Genomic DNA, 25,746 nt, shown 5'->3' with positions numbered 1-25,746 from the left:
GCCATCCAGCCATCTCATCCTCTGTCGTCCCCTTCTCCTCCTGCCCCCAATCCCTCCCAGCATCAGGGTCTTTTCCAATAAGTCAACTGGCCTTTAGAATATGCTAAAGAAATAATTCCTTTTATTTAAAACTAAAAAGAGTATTAAATTTAAATACATTTTCTTCTTATTTCTTTACTTGTCTGCACCAGGTTTAGATCCAGCATGCAGGGTTTTTAATTACAGCGTGCAAATCCTTAATTGTGGCATGTGAGATCTAGTTCCCTGACCAGGATCGAACCCCCTGCATTGAGAGAACAGAGTCTTAGCCCCTGGACCACCAGGGAAGTCCCTGTTTTCTTCTTTTTAAAGTATGTATCCAGCTTATAAATATATAAAACAATATTTATATTTTTATTTATATATAAAATATAGTAAAAGAATCAGGTTAACTTTTAAACATGGTGAAATAAAATATAATTTCTTTTTTAAGTTTTACTTCTTTTACTTAAGTATTAAATACTATAAAGCATTTAATAACACAATACCTAGCAGGGATCCTTACACATTAGGTGTTTGACATATATTGGCCGAATAGATTCAAAAACGCATTCCTTTGTTCATTCATTCAACAAATATTTGTTGCTGACCTGCTTCACCCAATGAGTATTTTTGCTGACTTAGAAAAAGCTCAAATAATTTTTTAAATTATGAAATATGCATAAGAATACAGAAACATAAGTGCACTGCTTAACAAGCTGTTGTGAAATGAACCCCCAACCCAGGTTAAGAACCAACATCACCAGCACCCTAGAACGCCAACACCTGCGTCCCTGACCCCAACTGCTGCCTGCACCCACTGGTCACAGGACAGAGGCAGGTGTGCAAGGACACTTGGGAAACTCCAGGGTCTCTGCTTCCAGTGCCCTGGGCATTTGGGTTTTTTTGTAAAGTTTGCAAAAGTAAACATTTTCCCACCTTTGGTTAAGACCTCTGTGTACTTTCATAGCTAATTTTGTATTCCTCATTTCACTTTTTCCTTAGAGTCCCCTGCAAATTGTATAAGCTTCAGGACCCACAAAATCTGAATCTGCCCTTAGACCGCTATCCTGACTATTAGGTATTGTTAGCTTCCAGAGGGGTTACACAGTGTAAAACTGCCATTTCCCCATTTAGAATGTGCCGAATAGTTCTGTGAGCACTACCCCTTGGCTACTCTGAGCTGCTTAGAGAAGAGAATTGACTGGCCTTTCACAGGAGCATGGTACGCGGAGTGGGTTGGCGTTTCACAGCTGTGGCCCCCTCAGAGCTGGGAATAGATCTCACTTGGCTGTCTCTTCTTCCTGAGACATACTCAGTACATCTCAGTGATGCACAGGAGGACAAGGCCAGCCTGCTACCTCCTGGACTAGTCTCTCTGAGATAGAGTTGCTAACAGATACCTCGCTTGTTAGGCACACAGAATATTTGTAACAAATGTGAATAGTTTGCTAACCTTTTGAAAAAATAAAGAGATATCATGTAAAAAGTCGACTTTCTGACTTCTTGTAAGCAGTTTGAAGACACGCCCACTCCTGGGCCCGCATTCCCACCTGACCTGGCACCAGCTGGGCAGAGCTGCAGAACATCTTTCTGAGGCCACACCTCCTCCCTGAACTCCAGTTACTTCACTTACAGGTGTTGTCTGAGTATTTGGTCCCTTTATGCATTTGTATTGACAATCTAAAGTGGTCTCAGTGGTAACAGAATCCACCTGCTAATGCAGAAGATGCTGGTTCGATTCACGGATCAGGAAGATCCACTGGAGAATGAAATGGCAACCCACTCCAGTGTTCTTGCCTGGAGAATCCCATGGACCGAGGAGGCTGGCGGGCTACAGTCCCTGGGGTCGCAATGAGTCAGATACAACTGACTGACTAAGCACTCATGCACAATCCATTACCTTGTATTAATACAAAATGCTTTCTTCGGTGACCTTTAAAAAATAAAATGTAAAGATAAGAAGGAACAAACTCCCCTCAAATACTCCATGACGACTTTCTTGCCAATATTTCCTGAACCCTTTACAATGGTGCTAGAAAGTCATCACCTCAAATGGAGTTAAATTATCTAAATGTACACAGATGAAGAAAATGAGAAACACACAAAGATTCATCTCAAATGAAACAGTTTCCTGATCAGAAACAGTAAGAAGCAGCTAAGCATAACCTTAGATCTGTGCTCACTGAATTTTAAGGTGTATCAAACTCTTATCTGGAGACCTTGTTAAAACACATGGCTGGGTCCCCTTCCAAGAGTTTCTGATTCTGTAGGTGTAGGGTGGGGCTGAGACTTTGTATTTCTAAGAGGTCCTCAGCTGTCGTCCATTCTGCTGGCCTGGCATGCTTTCTGAGAACCACTGAGGCATGCTACTCAAAATGCAATCCCTTGGCTAGGTGCCTGGGAGTCGGTTAGGAACGGAGAATCTCAGGCCCTCTCTAGACCAGCAGGATCAGGATCTGTAGTGGCTTGTAGGAACATTACACAGATGCACTGGACTAACTTGTCACTCCCAAACCTTCCTGGGGCCTTTGTTAACTATGAAGAATGCCAGTCCTTTCCCTTAGAAATTTATTCAGAAATCTATTCTTGTCAAGGACTCCAAGTGATTCTTATCAGGAAAGTTTAGGGAAAATAGGCTAATAGTGGTATTAACAAATCCAAAGAAAGAATATATTTTAAAAAAATAGGAATGAGCAAATGAAAAATTTTTAAGTGGGAAATCCCAGGGGAGGAAATTGGTAGCTTGTCTTCAACCTTTTGGGGCTTTGGAGCCAACAGTATACATCGCTTTTGTGGAGAGAGATACATTAAATTGTCAGGTCCTTTACCATGCAACAAACCCCTTTCTTCTGGGTTCTTGCTCAACAAGAAGCTTCAACATTATAATTTGGCTTCCAAGTGTTTTTCACACCAGGAGAAACACACCAGTCAAATCAATACATGTATTCTGATTTGTGACAGGTATATTTCTCACTGTGAATCAAAAAATAATTAAGGTATTGATACATTTTTCTGTGGTTTCTCTTAGTGTCTGTAAGAGATCAAACCACTTTTGTTTTAATAACAAAATCAAATTTCTGGGCACATGTGTATGCTATTCTGTTGGAGGGAGGGACAAATATTTTTGCCCATAGGCAGGTGTTTGTGCTCAGTCGTATCTGATTCTTTGCAACCCCATGGCTCCTCCGTCCATGAGATTTTTCAGGCGAGGATGCTGGCGTGGGTTGCCATTTTCTCCTCCAGAGAATCTTCCTGACCCAGGGATTGCAGGCAGATTCGTTACTCGCTGAGCCATCAAAGAAGCCCCTTTGCCTAAAAAGTTTTCTTATATGTAGATTCCACTGTGTAGTTTTAATATTTTAAATGTTTTCATATATTTAAGCAAGTCAGATTTTTTTTGAAAGGAGAATTACATTAGCAAATAATAAAAGTATGCAAACTAAATAAGAAATAAACATTTTTAAAAGTTAAGAGTTAAAGAAATTGTCTTAAATTTTAATTCTCTCAGTTTTATAAGTGAAATGCTGGCCTTGGTGAGTTCTATGTTTTCCCTTAATCTGTTTTCACATTCTCCAGGAAAAGGGTGAAATTCTACTCTTCTGCTTAGAAGACCTAAACTGTTACTGAATCTACCTACATTTTCCCCCAAATATCAGATGTTTCCAAAGTCCTTTCAAGGATTATAAATCTCGGAGAACTGTGGACCTCATTACCTCCATCTACTGTCCAATCCCACAGTTTTCAACTGGGAAATTAACAAATTCCTTGTCAATGTTGAAACACGGTATTTCTATTAAGGTTTCAAGTGGATAATCTTATTCTAGAAATGAGGCCATCAGAGGATCGGTTTGTTTGGAGGATATTTTAATGTTAACCCCCATTCTGAATAGAATAGTTTTTATTTCCAAGGTTTCAATTCCACCTTAAGTTACACTGAGTTTTTAAAGGCATCTGGCCAGTTGCATGACTAGGATCCTCTGGTCAAGCAAACATGAGGGCCCTTGTACCATTAAGTTCTCTGGGTGGAGATCTGAAAGCATGAAAAGATACTCCGCCAAGTAGGAAAGGTTTTCAGAAAATGGGTAAGAGTGTAACTGTGCAAGACCCTATGGGTACTTCGGGGGACAGACCCCTCTCCCATGTTCTCTGCTTTAGCTCCTCTCTGGAGTACCTAGATAATAGTGTCTGAGGCACATTTCCTGAGTTATTTTACAGATGTAAAAGTCAGTTCAGTTGTTCAGTCCTCTCTGACTCTTTGTGACCCCATTGACTGCAGCACACCAGGCCTCCCTGTCTATCACCAACTCCCAGAGTTTACTCAAACTCATGTCCATCACCTCAGTGATGCCATCCAACCATCTCATCCTCTGTCATCCCCTTCTCCTCCTGCCTTCAGTCTTTCCCAGCATCAGGGTCTTTTCCAACGAGTCAGTTCTTCACATCAGGTGGCCAAAGTACTGGAGTTTCAGCTTCAGCATCAGTCCTTCCAATGAATATTCAGGACTGATTTCCTTTAGGATGGACTGGTTGGATCTCCTTGCAGTCCAAGGGACTCTCAACAGTCTTCTCCAACACCACAGTTCAAAAGCATCAATTCTTTAGCGCTCTGCTTTCTTTATAGTCCAACTCTCACATCCATACATGACTACTGGAAAAACCATAGCTGTGACTAGATGGACCTTTGTTGGCAAAGTAATGTCTTTGCTTTTTATATGCTGTCTAGGCTGGTCATAACTTTTCTTCCAAGGAGTAAGCATCTTTTAATTTCATGGCTGCAATCACCATCTGCAGTGATTTTGGAGCCCAAAAAAATAAAGTCTGTCACTGTTTCCACTGTTTCCCCATCTATTTGCCTTGAAGTGATGGGACAAGATGCCTTGATCTTAGTTTTCTGAAAGTTGAGCTGTAAGCCAACTTTTTCACTCTCCTCTTTCACTTTCATCAAGAGGCTCTTTAGTTTCTTCGCTTTCTGCCATAAGGCTGGTGTCATCTGCCTATCTGAGGTTGTTGATATTTGTTCTGGCAATCTTGATTCCAGCTTGTGCTTCATCCAGCCTGGCATTTCTCATGATGTACTCTGCATATAAGTTAAATAGGCAGAGTGACAATACACAGCCTTGATGTATTCCTTTCCTGATTGGAATCAGTCTGTTGTTCCATGTCTAGTTCTAATTGTTGCTTCTTGACCTGCATACAGATTTTTCCACAGTTTGTTGTGATCCACACAGTCAAAAGGCTTTGGCATAGTCCATAAAGCAAAAGTAGATGTTCCAAAATTAAATAGTTATTTGAGAAGAGACTAATAATATTTACATGGCTGAGGATCTATGGTTTATCTTGCATATACAATAGCAAGGAATGACCTCAGCAGGGTTCAGTTCTGCGAGAGGAGCAGGGAAGGTCAAGGGCAACTGTGGATGAGAAGTCTGTTTAGACGGAGACATCAAAAAAGGAAGCTCTGTGTGTGGCCAAATATGTAACAGGAACAAACTTAGGCAGGTGCCAGTCTGCATGAAAATTAACACAAAGCCTGCTTTCAATAATGAAGAAAACCATATGGCTTTTATGGTATAGGAGGTAATGAAAAAGGAATAAAAACAATTTGGAAGACAGAGACATCCCAGGTTACCTTTGTTGTTAGAGATTTTGAAAATTTTTTTCTGGTGGTGGGAGTGGTGTATGTGGAATGAGAGTTATTTCAAATGTAATCAAAGGGTTTAGGAAAATGCTAACCAGCAGTGGTAAGAACAGAGAATGTTAGCCTTCTTGGGAGGGAGGAAGTTACATACAGGCTGTGGCTGGAGGCTTCAGGGAGGGCAACTCAGTGCAGGAGACTGAGTCCGAATTAGAGGCACCAAGGCATTCTGCAGGTGGGGAGACAAATGTCAGGTTGACAGGGTAATCATCAGTATCAGGGCTACGATATCTGCTAATGGTCCAGGCACTCGCAGAAGAAATAGTGTCTCCAGGGTTACTCACAAGGTGTGGGGGTGGATAGGCAAGACTGCTCGCACTCAGCCAGAGACTTTGAGAGTTGTGAGCAGGGCCTCCTGGGATGTCCTATACTGAGTACAGTCTAACTTAGACTCTGAGACTCAGACTCTGAGTTTACCCAGACTCTGAATTAGTAGTTAGACTACTAACCCCAAGGCTGCAGCTCCCTGGGGCCAGCCCTCAGGGAGCAGGGTGTCATTAGCAGGAAGGGACTAATGACCCAAGACTCCCTGCTCTGGGCTTGGAGCAAAGTACTTGGGGACAGTCATTTCCTCCAGTCTCACCATGCAGTTTAAATCACATTTTCCTCTTCCTGGGTATTTTGAAGCTTAGTGTGAATATCTAGGAGTGCTTTTTGAGATCCTCCAATGAAAGGTGCAACAGAAATGCAAAGTATTACTATCAACACTGTAAATATTTTAATGGCAACAGCAGAAGTGCTATGTGTAGGCAGAAGATAGATGCACATTCTGACACCCAATATTCCTAAGGGAACCACTGTGGAGTCAAAAATGGTATCTGTGCAAGAGAAGAGAAGCCAGTGATAGTGGGGGAAAAAAGACAGTTGAATTAAGTAAGAGCCCTCTCTACAATGTTGCCCAGTGGAATGGTAATGCCCACTAAAACAGGCCTCGGCCAGATACCAAGATTTCCCCTCCAAGTATCAGCCACAAACATGAGTGACAACTGATGCGGACGGTGGAGCAGGTCCAGGCCCAGCCTTTGCGCAAGAGGCAAGCTGCTTCTGGAAGCACTGTTGTCCCGTTAGCAGGCAGACAGGCTCTGGGACAAGCCAGCCTGGCAGCTGACTGTTGTAGAGGGAGGGGCTGATGGAGGCTTCCCCTGATAGCACCAATCTGCCTGAGGTCGACAGGTGCCTGGCTGACCCTGGAGCGGGCTAGAGCTGAGGGAGTGGGGAGAGGGGACAGAGTGGTGCATGACCAGGCAGGATTTTTCCTCCACCACAGGTCCTGGGAATTTTGCTGGCAAGAATCATCAGCTGGGCTTAATTTAGTGCAGTTTCTTAATTGCTCTTACGCAGTAACTGAAGTTAGAAATTACTAATAACTGCCAGGTGGGTATAAATGATGTTTCAAGCACAGTGCTATAGTCAGCCTCTATATTTTCTCATTTAATCTTCACAACAACTCTGGGAGGTAGTGCTACTACCCTCACTCACAGGCAGAGCTCAGAGAAGTTGAAGGACATGCCCAAGATACTACAGTAAGTGGTCAGGCTAGGACCTGAATGCAGGAGCTGTCACTCCAAAGCTGTTTTGTCTATAACGCTATATGTCTTCCTCAGTGGTTAAAAAGCAACCATCAGGGCTCTGAGATTTTGTTTTCTTGGTTATTATAGTCGTAAAACACTGCATCCAGAATGTTATGGTCAAAGATAAGGTAGCAAACAGCTTTCTTTCAACTAATGATATGGCTCAGGTTTTGATCCACGCCTACAAATGGACCTTATCCAAAAAAGAGCTACTTTGAAGTCAAGGAGACATGAACATGGACCCCCCACCCCGGCCAGGCTTCCATATTTGGTGCCTCTTTTGGACTCACTGTCTCCAGCCTCTTTCCACTTTCCAATCTATATTCCAGACCGTGGCCAGAAATAACTCTGAAAAACCTGTCTGTTTGAAAATCTCCAGGGCTCCCAACTGCGTTCGGAATAGAGCCCGTCCCAGATGGGCAGCCCTGCTCGGCCACGCCCCCCGTGGCCCAGCCCCTGCTGGGTCACCCTGTGCCCCAGCGTGCACCTTCACACCTCGCTGTTATTATTAGCCCTGCTAGTTCCTTTCCCTGCAATGGCCTGGTCTTACCTTCTTTCTGCGTCTGGCTAATGGCTTTCCTCCAAAGGCTGGTTCAAATGTCACTGCTGCTCCCTCAGCTCCCTGACCCAAAGCAGAATTTATTACTCCAGTCGCTTGACCCTCCCCCCCGAGGGCACCTGGTGCCCAAGCATATTATACTACTTACCATCAATTACAGTACATTACTGGATACAGCTGGATCTTGTTTCTCGTTAATTGAGGCAAGGGCAAAAACCATTTCTTACCATCTTTGCTTTCAGAGGCCCGGGTATACAGCAAATGCCCTGCGTGTTTCAGAAGAAATAGATGTAGTCATGTGCAAAGGAAATGCTCACACAGCACCACAGCGGTGATCTCAAAGAATGTCCCCAGTTTATGGGTAACTGGGGTAGCTGGCTTCCAATTCCTTCTCTACACATCATTACCTGTGATCCACAGAGCTCCTCCACCATGAAATAGGAAAGAACTTGTGCCCTGAAGGGCATGAAGGGGGTCATACAGCAACCCCGAATTTCTACCGAAGCACCTTTGCTCTTCCCTCTCGCCAAAAGAGGAAGTTTTGTTTACACAAGGGAAAAGGCTGTGTTGCTAAAAGTATAGTTAAAAGCACTGGTTTAGGATATTCCCTGGCTGTCCAGTGATTAGGACTCAATGCTTTCATTGCTGAGAGTGCTGTGGCACCACCAAAAAAAAGCCCTGGTTTTGATGGTCTCTTCCTTTACTTCCTCAGGACTATCTGTAAGCATCTCTTCCTAACTGGTTTTCCAGCCTCCAGTCCTTTCCTCTTCCATCCAACTTGCAAATTACTGCCAGAATAAATTTTCTAAAATATTACTTGAATCATATGTAATGTATATGATCAACCAAACATCTAGCCGTACAACTAGAACACTAATCAGTAACCTGCATCTACCTGTACATACTTCATACATGTCAACCCCTTGCTTAATTACCTGGAGCTAATCACTGTCTTTAATTTTTAATTCTACTTTTTAAAGAATGTTTTATTAAAGGGAAAATGGTGGGGCAGGGGTAAACTAGGAGCATGGGATTAACAGAAATAAACTACTGTACATAAAATAGATAAGCAACAAGGACTTACTGTATAATACAGGGAACTATATTCGATAATCTGTAATAACCTATAGTGGAAAAGAATCTGAAAATAATAGATATAAAACTGAACCACTTTGCTGTATACCTGAAACTAACACATTATAAATCAATCATACCTTAACAAAAAATATAGCTTTATTATATATATATATGAATATAGTTGATTTTGCAAGTCTGTAATGATAGTACCATACTGTGTATATCTCCTGGTAACACGCTATTTCACTATTATGAATTCAAGATTCATCCATGTTGATGCTCTTAACTTGTTTATTTTGCTGTTACATAGTATTCCACTGTGTGCCATACCAGTGATTTATTCCTTCTCCTGCCAACCAACTCGGATCCTTTCCAACACTTTGCTATTAAGGGTAACGTGGCTATCAACATTCTTGGTGCACAAGTGTGTTTGTGCATTTCTGAACTGGGATGTTAGGTCATAAGGTATACAAATGTTCACCCTTATAAAATAATGTCAAAGTTTTTTTTTTAAACAGACTCTAATAAGCCAGATAAAATTTTCCAAAATCACTGCTTTCCCTGCTGAAAAATATTTCAGTGTATAACTACAACTTGCAAGATAAAATCTAAACCTGTCATTCCATGCCAGTTACCTTCTGGTCCCAACCTAAATTTCATACTTAATCTCTTATTGTCCCTGCTTACCCATCCAAGCACCTCCCTCTCCAGTTGGGCAGATTTGCTCCCGAATATAGAACCCAACTTGCTCATTTTCAACAGTGTGGGCTCTGCTCCTTCCTTTCTAGTGTATAATTTCCATGCACTCCTGCTACTGCCCTTGGGTTCTCCTTCCTTAAAAAAAAACCTATCCTGAGCACACCTGCCCACTGAAGTCTCTTCCCCCAGCTCCTAAAGACTTGTATTCTGCACATCATATGCCATCAACCTTCACCCAGACCCACATCTTAGTGTACTGAGTTTCCTGCTGCCTTGTTGGAAAAATGGATGTTCTAACTACTGTGTGATCAGATTTACTTGGGAACTCAGCATTTCCAAATTTAGCATCTAGTACCTTTCTCACCATTCTCTTTACAATGGAATTACTTAATTTTGGATGTGATTGTTTTCCACATGATGTTTCACAAGATTATCTTTTTTTCCCAATTAGGTCATCAGCATTTTAAAGTAAAAAGACCATATTTTAAAATTTCATTGTAGTCTCTACAACATCTAATGCAGTCTCATCTGTGCAGCAAGAACTCAGTTCAACAAATATTTAACACTTCAGTAGATACCTGAAAATGCAGAGGCTTGAAAGTGTGTTTCTAGAAAAATTATGTTCTAGCATACAATTTAAATATTACATATACATGCATAAAATACATATACACAAAAGCTTAAGCATGTCTATATACATTTGTACAAGCTTAGCAAGTACAATAAAGGCAAAGGCGGTCTGGATAGAAACTTTCCAATCACAAAAACAAGAAACAAATAACATCCAAGCCTTTAAACTGCCTAAGAAGTTACTCTTTGGCAAAAAACTCTTAGGTTGAGTTTAGTGCTGTGGCATCTGTCTCTGAAATATGTTAATATTCATTTTTCTCATGACTGTGACTGGGAGATAACTCATTTAGTTGAGTGACCTTTTCTCTCTCAGTTCTCTTTTGATCAAGTTGCTGCACATCTGCCTAAAAACAATACATGGCAAAATATTTGAGGCAGAAACAAACCATACTGTCTCCCAATTTAAAAGTATACTTTAATTTTATTAGTATGAAATATTTTGAGAGAATTTATTGTATTTGTGACCCAAGTACATGATTTTTAAACACGAAAGGGTTTTAAGTAGAATCATACAATCATTTAGTAAAAGTGCTAGTCGTCAGATCCCGAGAAAAGCAGGAAGGCACTTTCTCTTTTTGGTGTGGATACTGTACTGAACATGTTGCTTAACTGGCTGTTTATTTGATGGAGTTTAATCTGCTTCCCTTTTGTCAGAGTCTTCCTCCTCGAACTCGACTAAACGAGCGTGTCTGTTGGCCTGAGAACCTTCTCCGTAGAATACCTTCTTGATCGTGCCATCCTTTGGTGCCTTTATGGTATGCTGTAGAGACAGAAGGCATGACGGACAATGGCTGTGATACTAACGAGGGTTGAGCACACACCAAGTCAAGACACAGGAAGAGTGAAAAATGAAGTCAGCTGCTTTGATGTTTTGTCATGTATCAATGCTTCCTGACCTTTCTCACATCACAGCACACTGAGAAAATAAAAACATGTTTATGGTGCACTTGGGGGTTGAGAGGAGTCATTACCTTGATACACCTGTAAACCGTTCAAGGTCAGTAATTGGGAAGCTCTGGATTAGCTAGTAATTCTCAGCCCAAGCTTCACAGTAGACTCTCAGCTGGGAAGCTTTTAAAAACTACTGATCCTTGGGCTCCCCTACAGGAAACCCCAATTCAACCGGGCTGGGGAAGGACTTTTTTCCTCCTGATATTTAAAATGGTCTTAACTTACAAAATAAGACAAAAGAAAAATTGGGACTGATAGCTCCCAAAATTTACTTGGCAAGTGAACCCATGATTTCACTTACTTCCATCTTCATGGCAATCATAACCATCAGAGAGTCTCCAGTTTTTACTCTGTCTCCAGCTTTCACAAACACCTAGAGATTCAGAGTGACAGGTTAATATATAAAAACACAGAGGTCCTTTGTGATGGTCCACATGTGGTCTGAGAACTGGGTAAATTATACACCTGATTTGTGGTGCACAGAGTTGGTATATAAACGTACAGAGGAGAAGTATGTGTCTATGTGCTTGTCTTGTCTGCCTTTTTTTTTTTCCCCCCTTTTTAAGAGATTGAAGGTTTGTGGCAACTTCATCAAGCAAGACTATGGGTGCCATTTTCCCAATAGCATTTGCTCACTTTGTGCCTCAGTGTCACATTTTGGTAATTCTTGCAATATTTCAATAATCCTCCACCAGTAAAAAGATCAGTGATGATGGTTAGCATTTCTCAGCAATAAAGATTTTTTAAAAATTTTTTATTTTATATTGGCGTATAGTTGATTTACAATGTTGTGTTAGTTTCAGGTGTATAGCAAAGTGATTCAGGTACACATATATCTAAGTATTTTTTAATTACGGTATGTACATTGTTTTTTTTCTAGACATGATGCTATTGCACACTTGACAGACTACAGTGTAATCATAACTTTTATATGCACCGGGAAACCAAGAAATTCATGTGACTTGCTGTACTATACTTGGTGGTAGCTGCTGCTGCTGCTAAGTCGCTTCAGTCGTGTCCAACTCTGTGCGACCCCATAGACAGCAGTTCACCAGGCTCCCCCATCTCTGGGATTCTCCAGGCAAGAACACTGGAGTGGGTTGCCATTTCCTTCTCCAATGCATGAAAGTGAAAAGTGAAAGTGAAGTTGCTCAGTCGTGTCCGACTCTTAGCGACCCCATGGACTGCAGCCCACCAGGCTCCTCCATCCATGGGATTTTCCAGGCAAGAGTACTGGAGTGGGGTGCCAGTGCCTTCTCCAGTACTTGGTGGCAGGGAACCTCACAAGCAGAGACACTGCAGCATCTCTACAGTGTGCCTGTACTGCACTTAAATGTCTTCACGATAGGCAGAGTGCAGGGTCTTGCCTGGCTTTCTAGTTTTTAGGTTGTTAAAAAAATTAAACTAAAAAAAAAAAAAAAAAAGAATTAAACTGGTTGGCAACCCAGAAAAAAAAATCTCTATTTTCCTTTTTTCAAGTATAAATGAAATCATATATACCATATGGTTTTACTATCTTCTTGGTTAACATGGTTTTAGGTAGTTTTTAGAAACATCATACAGTAGAATTAGGTTCTGAAGTCAATGGGTTCAGGCAAAATTGTGAAAAATGAGAAACACGTCTCAAAGCCCCACGATCACCTAATGTTGAATGATAGTTTAGTAGCATTCAATGAAACCAACAATCTGGGTTTAGGCCAGTTATGGGGGAAAAACTTTTTTAATCGTAAAACCTGTGTAGGGATGCCTACATTATGAGAGGCCTGTCGGGAACTGAGACTGAATGAGTGAAAGGCAAATGCAAGTTGCTCAGTCCACTGCCCTTCTGGGGCGAACATTTCCAGACAGGAGTAGTAGGTGATATTATTCACACTACTTATGTAGCTGTTTTCTTCTTCTATTTGTTGGTCCCAAGGATTTTTATGACTTAAATGCAGTTGAGGGGACTCTACTGTATGCAAGTATATAAAAGGAGACTACTGATCTACCACCACTGGAGGTCATTATCAGTATGGATCTTATATCTGAATATATACTGCATTCAACACCAAACACATTGTTCTTCACCAATACCTTTCAAATTTGGGATAATGCTTGGTGAATGTTCCATTTTAGTCAACTAAAGACAACCTGGGTTATTTGTACTTTGGTGGAAATTCCCACTTCAAAGAAGAGTGCTTATCATAAATTAGGTAAATTTATGATTCACTGAAGACTGTAATATAGAACTCGAATCTTTGATAGATCTTCTTGTTTTCTTGAAATGGATGCTTTCCAATGAGCAAGATTTAGAGAGGGGGAGAAGGATGTATACAACAAAGTTCAACAAAGATATTTACTGGGACTTACTGGACATCATTCTACATACATCCACGTCAATACCTTTTCAATAGTTCCAGTCATAGGAGCTACAGCACCCCCTTGGGTTTCTCCTGAGCTTGCTGAAGACAAGTATCGGGGGACTGGAATGTCAATCTGAATACTTCCATCCTATAAACAGAAATTATATTTACAGGATATATATAGGATATATATTTATAACATAAATTAGAAATGAAATTAAGATCTTATCACTGTAGTTTGATGAATAGGCCTGAGGTGATGATTATTTTCAAGCTATTTGTTAAATATTAGTCAGATTTAATACCAGGGTTCCAACTAGCTTTGTGAAAGTGAAAGTCACTCAGTCATGTCCAAATCTTTGCAACCCTCCATGGAATTATCCAGGCCAGAATACTGGAGTGGTTACCCTTTCCCTTCTCCAGAGGATCTTCCCAAGACAGGGATCAAACCCAGGTCTCCCACATTGTAGGCGGATTCTTTACCAGCTGAGCAACAAGGGAAGCCCAAGAATACTGGAGCAGGTAGCCTATCCCTTCTCTAGCAGATCTTCCTGACCCAGGAATTAAACGGGGATCTCCTGCATTGCAGGCAGATTCTTTACCAACTTAGCTCTTAAGCAAATTACTAAACCCATTTCAGTCTTGATTTCCACTATAAAGAAGTAATGGCATATATACCACAGAGGGGATTAAAAGAATTAAGTACATAACTGTTGGTAAAAGACAGCCATTGATTACAAGCCAGCTTTAGTAGCATCTCCACTCTCAGGTCCTTAGTCTAAGCCAGGAATTCTTCGTAAGAATTATATATAAAATGTCCTTGATGGTCTCAATAATGTTATGAGGTGGGCATTGTTACTTATTCCTGTTTATAAATGGGAGAACTGAAACCTAGAGAGTTTAACTTGCTCAAGGTCAAGCAGATGCTGGTAGGGCCAGAATGTGAAACCAAACAGACTCACACTTCAGAACTCATCAGTTCAATTCAGTTCAGTCACTCAGTCATGTCCGATTCTTTGCGACCCCATGGACGGCAGCACGCCAGGCCTCCCTGCCCATCACCAACTCCTGGAGTTTACTCAAGCTGATGTCCATTGAGTCGGTGATGCCATCCAACCATCTCATCCTCTGCCGTCCCCTTCTCCTCCTGCCTTCAATCTTTCCCAGCATCAGGGTCTTTTCAAATGAGTCACCTCTTTGCATCAGGTGGCCAAAGTATTGGAGCTTCAGGTTCAGAATCAGTCCTTCCAATGAATATTCAGGACTGACTCCCTTTAGGATGGACTGGTTGGATCTCCTTGCAGTCCAGGGGACTCTCAACAGCCTTCAACACCACAGTTCAAAAGCATCAATTCTTCGGCGCTCAGCTTTCTCTACCGCCCAACTCTCACATCCATACATAACTACTGGAAAAACCATACCCTTGACTAGATGGACCTTTGTTGGCAAAGTAATGTCTTTGCTTTTTATATGCTGTCTAGGTTGGTCATAACTTTTCTTCCAAGGAGCAAGCATCTTTTAATTTCATGGCTGCAGTCACCATCTGCAGTGATTTTGGAGCCCAAAAAATAAGTCTGCCACTGTTTCCATTGTTTCACCATCTATCTGCCTTGAAGTGATGGGACTAGATGCCATGATCTTAGTTTTCTGAATGTTGAGCTGTAAGCCAACGTTTTCATTCTCCTCGTTCACTTTCATCAAGAGGCTCTTTAAAAAAAAAGAAAAGAAAAAAACAAACAAAAAAAAGAGGCTCTTTAGTTCTGCTTCACTTTCTGCCATAAGGATGGTGTCATCTGCCTGTCTGAGGTTATTGATATTTGTCCTAGCAATCTTGACTCCAGCTTGTGCTTCATCCAGCCTAGCATTTCTCATGATGTACTCTGCATAGAAGTTAAATAAGCAGGATGACAATATACAGCCTTGACGTACTCTTTTTCCTATTAGGAACCAGTCTGTTGTTCCATGTCCAGTTCTAACTATTGCTTCCTGATCTGCATACAGATTTCTCAGGAGGCAGGTCAGGTGGTCTGGTATTCCCATCTCTTTAGGAATTTCCACAGTTTATTGTGATCCACACAGTCAAAGGCTTTGGCGTAGTCAATAAAGCAGAAGTAGATGTTTATTTTGAACTCTCTTGCTTTTTTGATGATCCAATAGGTGTTGGCAATTTGATCTCTGGTTCCTCTGCCTTTTCTAAATCCAGCGTGAACATCTGGAAGTTCACAGATCACGTTCTGTTGAAGCCTGAATTGGAGAATTTTGAGCATCAGTTAGCTAGCATGTGAGATGAGTGCAATTGTGTGGTAGTTTGAGCATTCTTTGGCATTGCCTCTGTTTGGGATTGGAATGAAAACTGACCTTCTCCAGTCCTGTGGCCACTGCTGAGTTTTCCAAATTTGCTGGCATATTGAGTGTGACACTTTCACAGAATCATCTTTTAGGATTTGAAATAGTTCAACTGGAATTCCATCACTTCCACTAGCTTTGTTCATAGTGATGCTTCCTAAGGCCCATTTGACTTCACACTCCAGGATGTCTGGCTCTAGGTGAGTGATCACTCTATCATGGTTATCTGGGTCATGAAGATCTTTTTTGTATAGTTCTTCTGTGTATTCTTGCCACCTCTTCTTAATATTTTCTGCTTCTGTGAGGTCCATACCATATCTGTCCTTTATCGTGCCCATCTTTGCACGAAATATTCCCTTGGTATCTCTGATTTTCTTGAAGAGATCTCTAGTCTTTCCCATTCTGTTGTTTTCCTCTATTTCTTTGCACTGATTGCTGAGGAAGGCTTTCGTATCTCTCCTTGCTATTCTTTGGAACTCTGCATTCAAATAGGTATATCTTTCCTTTTCTCCTTTGCTTTTTGCTTCTCTTCTTTTCACAGCTATTTGTACGACTTCCTCAGACAACCATTTTGCCTTTTTACATTTCTTTTTCTTGGGGATGATCTTGATCACTGCCTCCTGTACAATGTCACGAACCAGAACTCATGCTCTTCACCAATCCACTCTACTGCCTCTGCCATTATACTGTTATAGCACATAGACTGTGGAAAGCAATGCCTGGCAAAATGAGATCATCTTTGACTCCAAATATACAGTTTAATTACTGGAATACTGAAGGCATCTCATCACAAAGTACTCGGTCTGGAAGATGGTTCTCAAGTGTGAGAAGGCTCTGAAGAGGTCACAGGAAATTTGATAATCCACTGCCTTTCTTCACCCATGCAGAACGCTAAGGTCTCCTAACAAGCTCCTAATCATATCCATGCCGAGCCTACCTCAACCATCCTTCAACTGCCAAGAGACCACCACTAACTCACATCCACCTCCCCTGTAAGGAACATCTGGTCCACAGACTCCTCCCACAATGGTCACCTCCTCCCAAGTCTCCATGATTCCCAGTGCCAGGAGGACAGTGGTTGGGGGAAGTGTTTACGGTATTTGAGAATTAAAGCAAGAAATGGATATGTGTCTGTCAGTGAGAATCTGTGAGAACAAATGTGGTGAATGGAGAAATAGGGAGGTAGAAATGTGACAAAGATTCAGACTGAAAGGGAGAGACAAAAAGTCACAGCAGTGAGAGAAGGAGAGGATGTGTTGTTCACCCTCATACCCCTGATGCACTGTGTGGCATGTAGGATCTCTGACTAGAGATTAAAACCATGCCCCCTGCATTGGAAGCAAAGAGTCTTAACCACTGGACCGCCAGGGAACTTCCAAAACAGGATCTTTCTAATTTCTCAGTGGAATACTTCTGGTCAAGCAATTTTCTCCCAAACTCCAATAGTGTTATTATAAAACAAAGACATTACCATGGAAAATAGGTAAATAGTGTTTTCCAGGATAATTAGCTTAGTTTTACTAGCAACTCCATTAACAGAAGATTTCAGATAAGTGCAGTCTCCCTCACTGCAAAGATCACCAAGAACATGGAAAGTTTTATCTTCAATCTGAAAAAACAGAAAATTAAGATTCTTAAAGTAAATGAACAACCTTAGAGAATTAAAATCAAAATCAATTCTTTACTCTTAGTAGTTTCAAAAGGAAATAGGTAAAAACATTTTTTAAAATCATGCAGGAAATTTCCTAAGATTCATAAACAAAATAGTCTATAAAGAAACAGCAGTAAGATAATTAAAAGAAAAAAAATAGTTATGTAACATATCTATAGTAGCACCATAATGCTACAGATAAAGGTTCCTTTAAGAATAGTAATAAGAAAGTGAAATAAAAATACAAATTAAAGTAAGAGAAATTATTAAAATTCAGTTGAGTATATTATATGTTAATACTCATTTCCGAGTATCCAAAGTCAAATTGGGTTTTACTGTGCAAAAGTTAGTGATGAATAAAGCCAGAATCTCATAATTAGATTATTTCTTTTATCTCACCAACATGGAGATTGAATTTATGGGTTTTCAGTTATGATTTAAGAAGATAAGTTAGCTGGAGATTGAGCACAGTTTTCTTACTCTGAGAGGCAGAGTACCAAAGAACAGATTTCACACTTAATCTTTTCAAGGTAGCTGACAAAAGGACATGAAATCATGCTGTTCTAAAGGATGTTTTCTCATTTATATACACAAGAAAAAATTTCCCTTATACACATAAAATTCATTTAAATCTTCTTTATTTTTCAATTCCCTTGTTAGAGCCAGAGTCCTGTGGCTATTCTTTTCAAATATATTATACAGGTTAAAGTGAAGTAGGTCACACTGCAGTATTTATACATGGTTCTCATCTATCCTAAGTTAAATATGACATTTCACTCTGCTTTGCAACCTACTAAGACAGCCATTTGAATGTCTGTGGAATACTCAGGATATAAAGGTTAGATTGGGAACAGTTTTGTTTAAAGACGTATAGAAGTGCATTCTAAATTTGTTAAGCTAGTTCCACGAGCAGATCAGAACAAATCTGCAATTTACTTTACCATTTACCAAGGGATAAGAAGGGATCCCTAAACCAGAGATACCAATACAAATTTCAACTCATACTTAAGTAGATTTCCCATCATTTGTCTGAATCACAGAGAAAAGAAATCAATGTGTCTCAAAGTGTTGGGGAATCTAAAGAGCATCATCGATAAATTCATTTTGCTGGATTTGAAATCTTTTAGCTCATAGGAAAAATGATTTATTCTACTCTCTGAATTTTATACTTACTATAGGAATTTGGTTGAGTTCTCACACTGTTTTTCAATCCTTTTGGCATTTTATTTTGCCAATGTAATGGATTTTTAAAAATCAAGGTCTATCACAAAAATTTTGATTAAAGAGCCTCAAAGTATGACCTGTGGATCCCTTGGGGTCCTCCAAGCCCTTTAAGGAGTTCCACAAAGTCAAACGATTTCTTAATAACATAATATTGTCTTTTTTCTACCCTCATTCTCTTACAAGTATATGATGGAATTTTCTAGAGATTGTAGGACACATGATAATGATATCACTCTGATGGCTAATGGAATGTGTGCTTGGTCATATTCTTTTCTCAGTTTATCCTGCAACTCAACAACAAAAACCCAGCCAGATATTTTTAGAAAGGCAACTAACTTGAATAGATATTTCTCTAAAGAAGATAAACAAATAGGCAATTAGCACATGAAAAGATGCTTAACATCATTAGTCATTATGGAAATACAAATCAAAACTAAAGTAAGATACTACTTCTATACCTTAGGGTTTTTTGTTTTTAATAAAAACAACAACAAAACAAAGTAGCTAGAATATAAGTGTCGGCAAGGAAGGAGGTGGAGAAATTGGATTTTTTGTGCACCGCTGATGGGAATGTAAAATAGTATGGACACTATGGAAGAGTATGGTAGTTCCCCCCAAAATTAAAAAGAGAATTACCATATGATACAGGAATTCTACTTCTTTGGGTACATGCCTAAAAGAATTGAAAACAGGGTCTCAAAGAGATATTTGTATACAGATGTTTACAGAAGCATTATTTAGAATAGGCAAAACCTGGAGGCAACCCAAGTGTCCACTACTCATCTATGTAATTAGATTGGATAAATAAAGTGTGGTACATACATACAATGGAATATTACTCAGGCTTAAAAAGAAAGGGAATTTGGATGGATACTACAACAATGGAAGGGCCTCAAAGACATTATGCTAAGTGAAATTAGCTAGTTACAAAAGAAATAAATGCTGAATGATTCCACTTATATGAGGTACCTAGAGCAGTTCAATCTGCAGAGACAAAGTAGAATGGTGATTGCCAGGGAGGGGTGGGTAGAGAAGGGGGAGTGGACTCTTTTACTGTTTAATTGGGCCATAATTTCAGTTCTGCAGGAGAACAGTTCTGCAGATGGATGGTGGTGATGACTGCACAACAATGTGAATGTATTTAATGCCATTAAATTGTATGCATAAAAATGGTTAAAATGACAAATTACATATTATGTACATTTTAAAAACATTCATTAAAACAATAAGAAATTTTTTTCTCAATGTAATTTTCTAAATGGTAAATATTAATAGATGTAACTAATACAAACAAAAACTCTTTGGGTAATCTCAATAACTTTTAAGAGTGTACAGAGGTCTTGAGACCAAACATTTGAGAACTGTTGCTTTAGATATAACTACATTCCCATAATTTAGGGGCTTTTTAGGTGTCTTATTCAAATATTATTATCATTATTTTTTTAACCAAGTATTTATTCTTAAGGAAATTATAGCCAAACTGAGTAAATAATCAGAAACTGTATAGGGGATAATTTTTCCAAATTGGTCTGAAATAAAAGCTCATGACATTCTCCTAACTATAGTTATGATAATCAATGGCTTCAAAGAAAGTAGAGAGTGGAAACATACTCTACTCAGTATGAGAGAAATCAGATTCAGCTCTGAGCTGTAGAATAAAACCAAAGAGGCTTACCTGCATGCTATATGATCCATCACGGTTATATGTTACAGCTATGGCTACATCTTTATGGAAAAAGTGGGAAAATTGAAGACAAGTTAGAAGACATTCATTTATTCAGTAACTGAGGTTCTGAAAACCTCACTTTCACACTAAGGAAAACTATTTTTTAGGGATATCAACATCTTTTAACTCCCTGACAATAAAGTTTAAAAAAATTTAAAAATCAGACAGGTTTCAATAAAGGTGAATTGCAAACTTTTCTTGTTTAAAACTGAAGTTTTAACTCTTTTACAGTTACAGGACATTTCAGATATTTCCCCCTCAACAAGAAAGGCTGTAGTGTCATAGTAGAAAACGTAATTAATTGGGAAAGAGAAGTTCTGGCTTAAGGCCCAAATCTGCCATCTGTGGTATCATCATCTCTGTGATCCTAAGACATTTTAAAATCCTGCTTTTCTTAAAAGTTACATATGACAAACCCACAGCAAACATTATCCTCAATGGTGAAAAATTGAAAGAATTTCCCCTAAAGTCAGGAACAAGACAAGGGTGCCCACTCTCACCACTACTATTCAACATAATTTTGGAATTTTTGGCCACAGCAATCAGAGCAGAAAAAGAAATAAAAGGAATCCAGATTGGAAAAGAAGAAGTAAAGCTCTCACTGTTTGCAGATGACACTATCCTCTACATAGAAAACCCTAAAGACTCTACCAGAAAATTACTAGAGCTAATCAATGAATATAGTAAAGTTGCAGGGTATAAAATTAACACACAGAAATCCCTTGCATTCCTATACACTAACAATGAGAAAACAGAAAGAGAAATTAAGGAAACAATTCCATTCACCATTGCAATGAAAAGAATAAAATACTTAGGAATACATCTACCTAAAGAAACAAAAGACCTATATATAAAAAAACTATAAAACACTGGTGAAAGAAATCAAAGAGGACACAAATAGATGGAAATATACCATGTTCATGGATTGGAGGAATCAATATAGTGAAAGTGAGTATACTACCCAAAGCCATCTATAGATTCAATGCAATCCCTATCAAGCTACCAACAGTATTTTTCACAGAACTAGAACAAATAATTTCACAATTTGTACCTCGAAGAGCCAAAGCAATCTTGAGAAAGAAGAATGGTACTGGAGGAAATCACTCTGCCTGACTTCAGGCTATACTACAAAGCTACAGTCATCAAGACAGTATGGTACTGGCACAAAGACAGAAATATAGATCAATGGAACAAAATAGAAAGCTCAGAGATAAATCCATGCACCTAAGGACACTTTATCTTTGACAAAGGAGGCAAGAATATACAATGGAGAAAAGACAATCTCCTTAACAAGTAGTGCTGGGAAAACTGGTCAACCACTTGTAAAAGAATGAAACTAGAACACTTTCTAACACTATACACAAAAATAAACTCAAAATGGATTAAAAATCTAAATGTAAGACCAGAAACTATAAAACTCCTAGAGGAAAACATAGGCAAAATACTCTCTGACATAAATCACAGCAGGATCCTCTGTGACCCACCTCCCAGAGTAATGGAAATAAAAGCAAAAATAAACAAATGGGACCTAATTAAACTTCAAAGTGTTTGCACAATGAAGGAAACTATAAGCAAAGTGAAAAGACAGCCTTCAGAATGGGAGAAAACAGCAAACAAAGAAACTGACAATGAATTAATCTCAAAAATATATAAGCAACTCCTGCAGCTCAATTCCAGAAAAATAAATGACCCAATCAAAAAATAGGCCAAAGAACTAAACAGACATTTCTCCAAAGAAGACATACAGGTGGCTAACAAACACATGAAAAGATGCTCAACATCACTCATTATCAGAGAAATGCAAATCAAAACCACAATGAGGTACCATCTCACGCCGGTCAGAATGGCTGCCATCCAAAAATCTACAAACAATAAATGCTGGAGAGGGTGTGGAGAAAAGGGAACCCTCTTACACGGTTGGTGGGAATGCAAACTAGTACAGCCACTATGGAGAACAGTGTGGAGATTCCTTAAAACACTCTAAACAGAACTGCCATATGACCCAGCAATCCCACTCCTGGGCATACACACTGAAGAAACCAGAATTGAAAGAGACACGTGTACCACAATGTTCATCGCAGCACTGTTTATAATAGCCAGGCCATGGAAGCAACCTAGATGTCCATCAGCAGACAAATGGATAAGAAAGCTGTGGTACATATACACAATGGAGTATTACTCAGCCATTAAAAAGAATACATTTGAATCAGTTCTAATGAGGTGGATGAAACTGGAGTCTATTATACAGAGTGAAGTAAGCCAGAAAGAAAAACACCAATACAGTATACTAATGCATATATATGGAATTTAGAAAGATGGTAGTGATAACCCTATCTGTGAGACAGCAAAAGAGACATAGATGTATAGAACAGTCTTTTGGACTCTGTGGGAGAAGGCGAGGGTGGGATGATCTGAGAGAATAGCATTGAAACATGTATATTATCATATGTGAAACAGATTGCCAGTCCAGGTTCGATTCATGAAACAGGGTGCTCAGGGCTGGTGCACTGAGATGATCAAGAGGGATGGGATGGGGAGGGAGGTGGGAGGGGGGTTCAGGATGGGGAACACATGTAAACCCATGGCTGATTCAAGTCAATGTATGGCAAAAGCCACTACAATACAGTAAAATAATTAGCCTCCAATTAAAACAAATAAAATAAAATCCTGCTTTTCTGGTCCATTCTGACCCATTAACTGGGTATGAGAATGTAAATGATTAAATGAATGTGAAAGCACTTTATAAACTGTAACAGACTACAGAAATATAACACAAAATATACTTATATCATTATGTGACTAGAGAATAGGTTAAAGACTACCCTAGGAGATGGAAACTTTGTGGGGTAGAGCACGCAGACCAAAGTCATTTCACCTACACCTGACACATTAACCAGCATTCTGAGGCTCCCAGCTCAAATCTGTTTCCAGCCTTGACCTTCCTACTCCAGAACTCTGGTTAGTCTTTCTCAGCAGAATCCTCCACTGGCATCTTAAAGTAAACCTAGTGGGGCCAACAAGTCATCTCCCCCTTCTGCCTGCCTTCCCTCCTGACCTGTGAACTCCATGACTGACACCATTTTTCTCATTATCCAGGTTTATAACCTGTCATTCTTGTCTTATCCTCCTCCTTTGCTTTTCACCTCCAATAGTCACCACAAAGCTGCCAAGTTCATCCTCTTGAAGACTTGTCCTTTACATTTCTTCCTGTCCATTCCCATCCCTCTACTCTAATTCAGGCCCATGGCTTCTGGCCTGGCTGACTTAAGAGGGCCTCCCTCCCTAAATTTCCTGTTTCCTGTCTCAACCGTTCCAGCTGATGTGGCCCAGCATGGCACCCCAACACTCAAAGTACTTGGCCTGTTATGGAAGGCACCAAACTCCCAGCCTTGTTGCCCACCATTCTTCTATATAGCCCTGTGTTACAAACAAATGGGAAAATGGGCCAATTCATATTTTCCACACGTGCCTCTGGCCTTCTCCACAACTGTGCATCTTTGCTAATGCGCCTCCTTCCCACTTTGCTGGTCCCCAGCCGCACCACCTGAGGCTCCATCTGTCATTCACATCATACTCACTCATGGGCCTTGGGAAAAGTCTGTTTAGGTGGAACAAATCCTCTCTCCTGTGAGTATTTACACTTCTGCATATAAAGCACCATTATGATTCTCCCCTCATCCAATTTTACATGACAATGATTTTTCTCTTTATCAGTTGTTTTTAAAAATTGCAAAAAATATTCACAAAAGTTAAATATTGAGGTATATAAAAAGTGAAAGTCCCCTTTACTGCCCAGATGTACTATTAAACACTTCAATGTGTGAATCCTTGTAGACCTTTTTGAATGCATAAACTTATATTTTTCTTTTATAAAAATAAGATATTGCTATACATACTGTTCAGCAACCAGTTTTTAAAAATTAACATGTGACATACATATCTACTTTGCTCTTTCCATAGTAACGAGGAGATAATTTAATAATAATGATTTTGATGATGATAGCTACTGTTGACTGCTTGCTCTAAGTCATTCTACGAGCTAAAATGCTTTTATATGTGTTGTCTCATTTAATATACACAACAACACAAGGAAGCAACTGCCATGAGTATCTCCACTTACAGCTGAGGACACTAGATGCTTAGAGAGTGTGACTTTCCAAGGGTCATAGACAAGAGGGGAGCAGAATTCAACCCATAGAATCTGATTCCTGGGCCTGCAGGAATCATCCTGCAGCACTACACCATCCATATTGTCAACATATATAACTTCTCCTTTGCCAAATGGTAAATGTCTTAACATTTTTTTTACTTCTTTACATTACTCAGAATATTTTGTGTTTTCAAAAACTTTGTACTGAGTATATGAATGAATGAAAGTTTTCCTCCCTATATCTTATCAATATCTTTAAACTTTCTTAAGAGAAAATATATCCAATTACACCAGATCAGTTTTCTTTTAATTTATAAGATATGAAAAGTGTTTAACTGACAGGAATGCCAAAAGAATAATAGTCAAGACATTGCCAGGAAAACTATTTTATACATTATAGAGTAACTAAATTTGTTCCTCTCCTCTTGATACTTCTTAACCCCACAAGAGAACCTTAAATATCCTCTTGTAAATTTAATATGTGTTTAATATCCTCTTATATAATTATATAAGGTATATAAATTTAGCATGGTGCAGTATTAGGTAAGCACATGTACTCTAGAGTGTGGGTTCAAATTCTGGCTCCACCAATTAATTTTAGCATGACTTCCAGAAAGCTATTAATCTCTCTAAGCTTTGGTTCCCAATTTATAAAGTTGACACTAATAATAACACTGACCTCACTGGCCTATTCTGAAAGTGCAAATGAAATAATCCATGGAAAGTGCTTAACAAAGGGCCTGATCTATATCAAACACTCAATAAATCTTAGCTACCATTATTGAGGGTAGGGCAGGGTTCTGTGAAACATGGCCATAATAACAAAGGAAGATTATTTTTCAATCTTTAAATATTTAAAATGCTGGGTTGTTCTTACTGAGAAGTTGGTTCTCCTTTAGATTCACAAATGCTTTCGGGCCCTTAGACTTCCTGTTTGGAGCATTCTCTTACTCAACCATGGTCACTACTGATTAGCATATATGAGAGACTCAACATAACATTTCTGAAAGCTGTTATATTCAGACCTGGATTATCATTGAAAAATACTACAAAAAGGATGTAGTGAACATCGCTCATAATGATTTCTCAACTATATATTTATTT

At 39.4% G+C, this 25,746-nt stretch overlaps 1 protein-coding gene across 3 annotated transcripts in view; it reads right to left on the bottom strand.

The window, feature by feature from the left end:
• Nucleotides 1–10,653: 10,653 nt before the first annotated feature.
• MCCC1 (methylcrotonyl-CoA carboxylase subunit 1) overlaps nt 10,654–25,746 on the bottom strand; it is a 58,566-nt gene continuing 43,473 nt past the window's right edge. For all 3 annotated transcript variants that reach the window (XM_020879941.2, XM_070466342.1, XM_020879942.2), the window contains 5 exons: nt 20,442–20,491; nt 17,363–17,500; nt 13,586–13,693; nt 11,505–11,576; nt 10,654–11,012 (listed from right to left, as the gene is read on the bottom strand). In XM_020879941.2, the coding sequence (XP_020735600.2) occupies nt 10,884–11,012; nt 11,505–11,576; nt 13,586–13,693; nt 17,363–17,500; nt 20,442–20,491 (497 nt within the window). In that variant the 3' untranslated portion in view covers nt 10,654–10,883. The remainder of the gene's footprint in view (nt 11,013–11,504; nt 11,577–13,585; nt 13,694–17,362; nt 17,501–20,441; nt 20,492–25,746) is intronic.

The sequence above is a fragment of the Odocoileus virginianus genome, chromosome 4 (genome assembly GCF_023699985.2).
Source record: "Odocoileus virginianus isolate 20LAN1187 ecotype Illinois chromosome 4, Ovbor_1.2, whole genome shotgun sequence".
Taxonomy (NCBI): Eukaryota; Metazoa; Chordata; class Mammalia; order Artiodactyla; family Cervidae; genus Odocoileus; species Odocoileus virginianus.
This window is presented reverse-complemented; position numbering and strand designations above follow the sequence as displayed.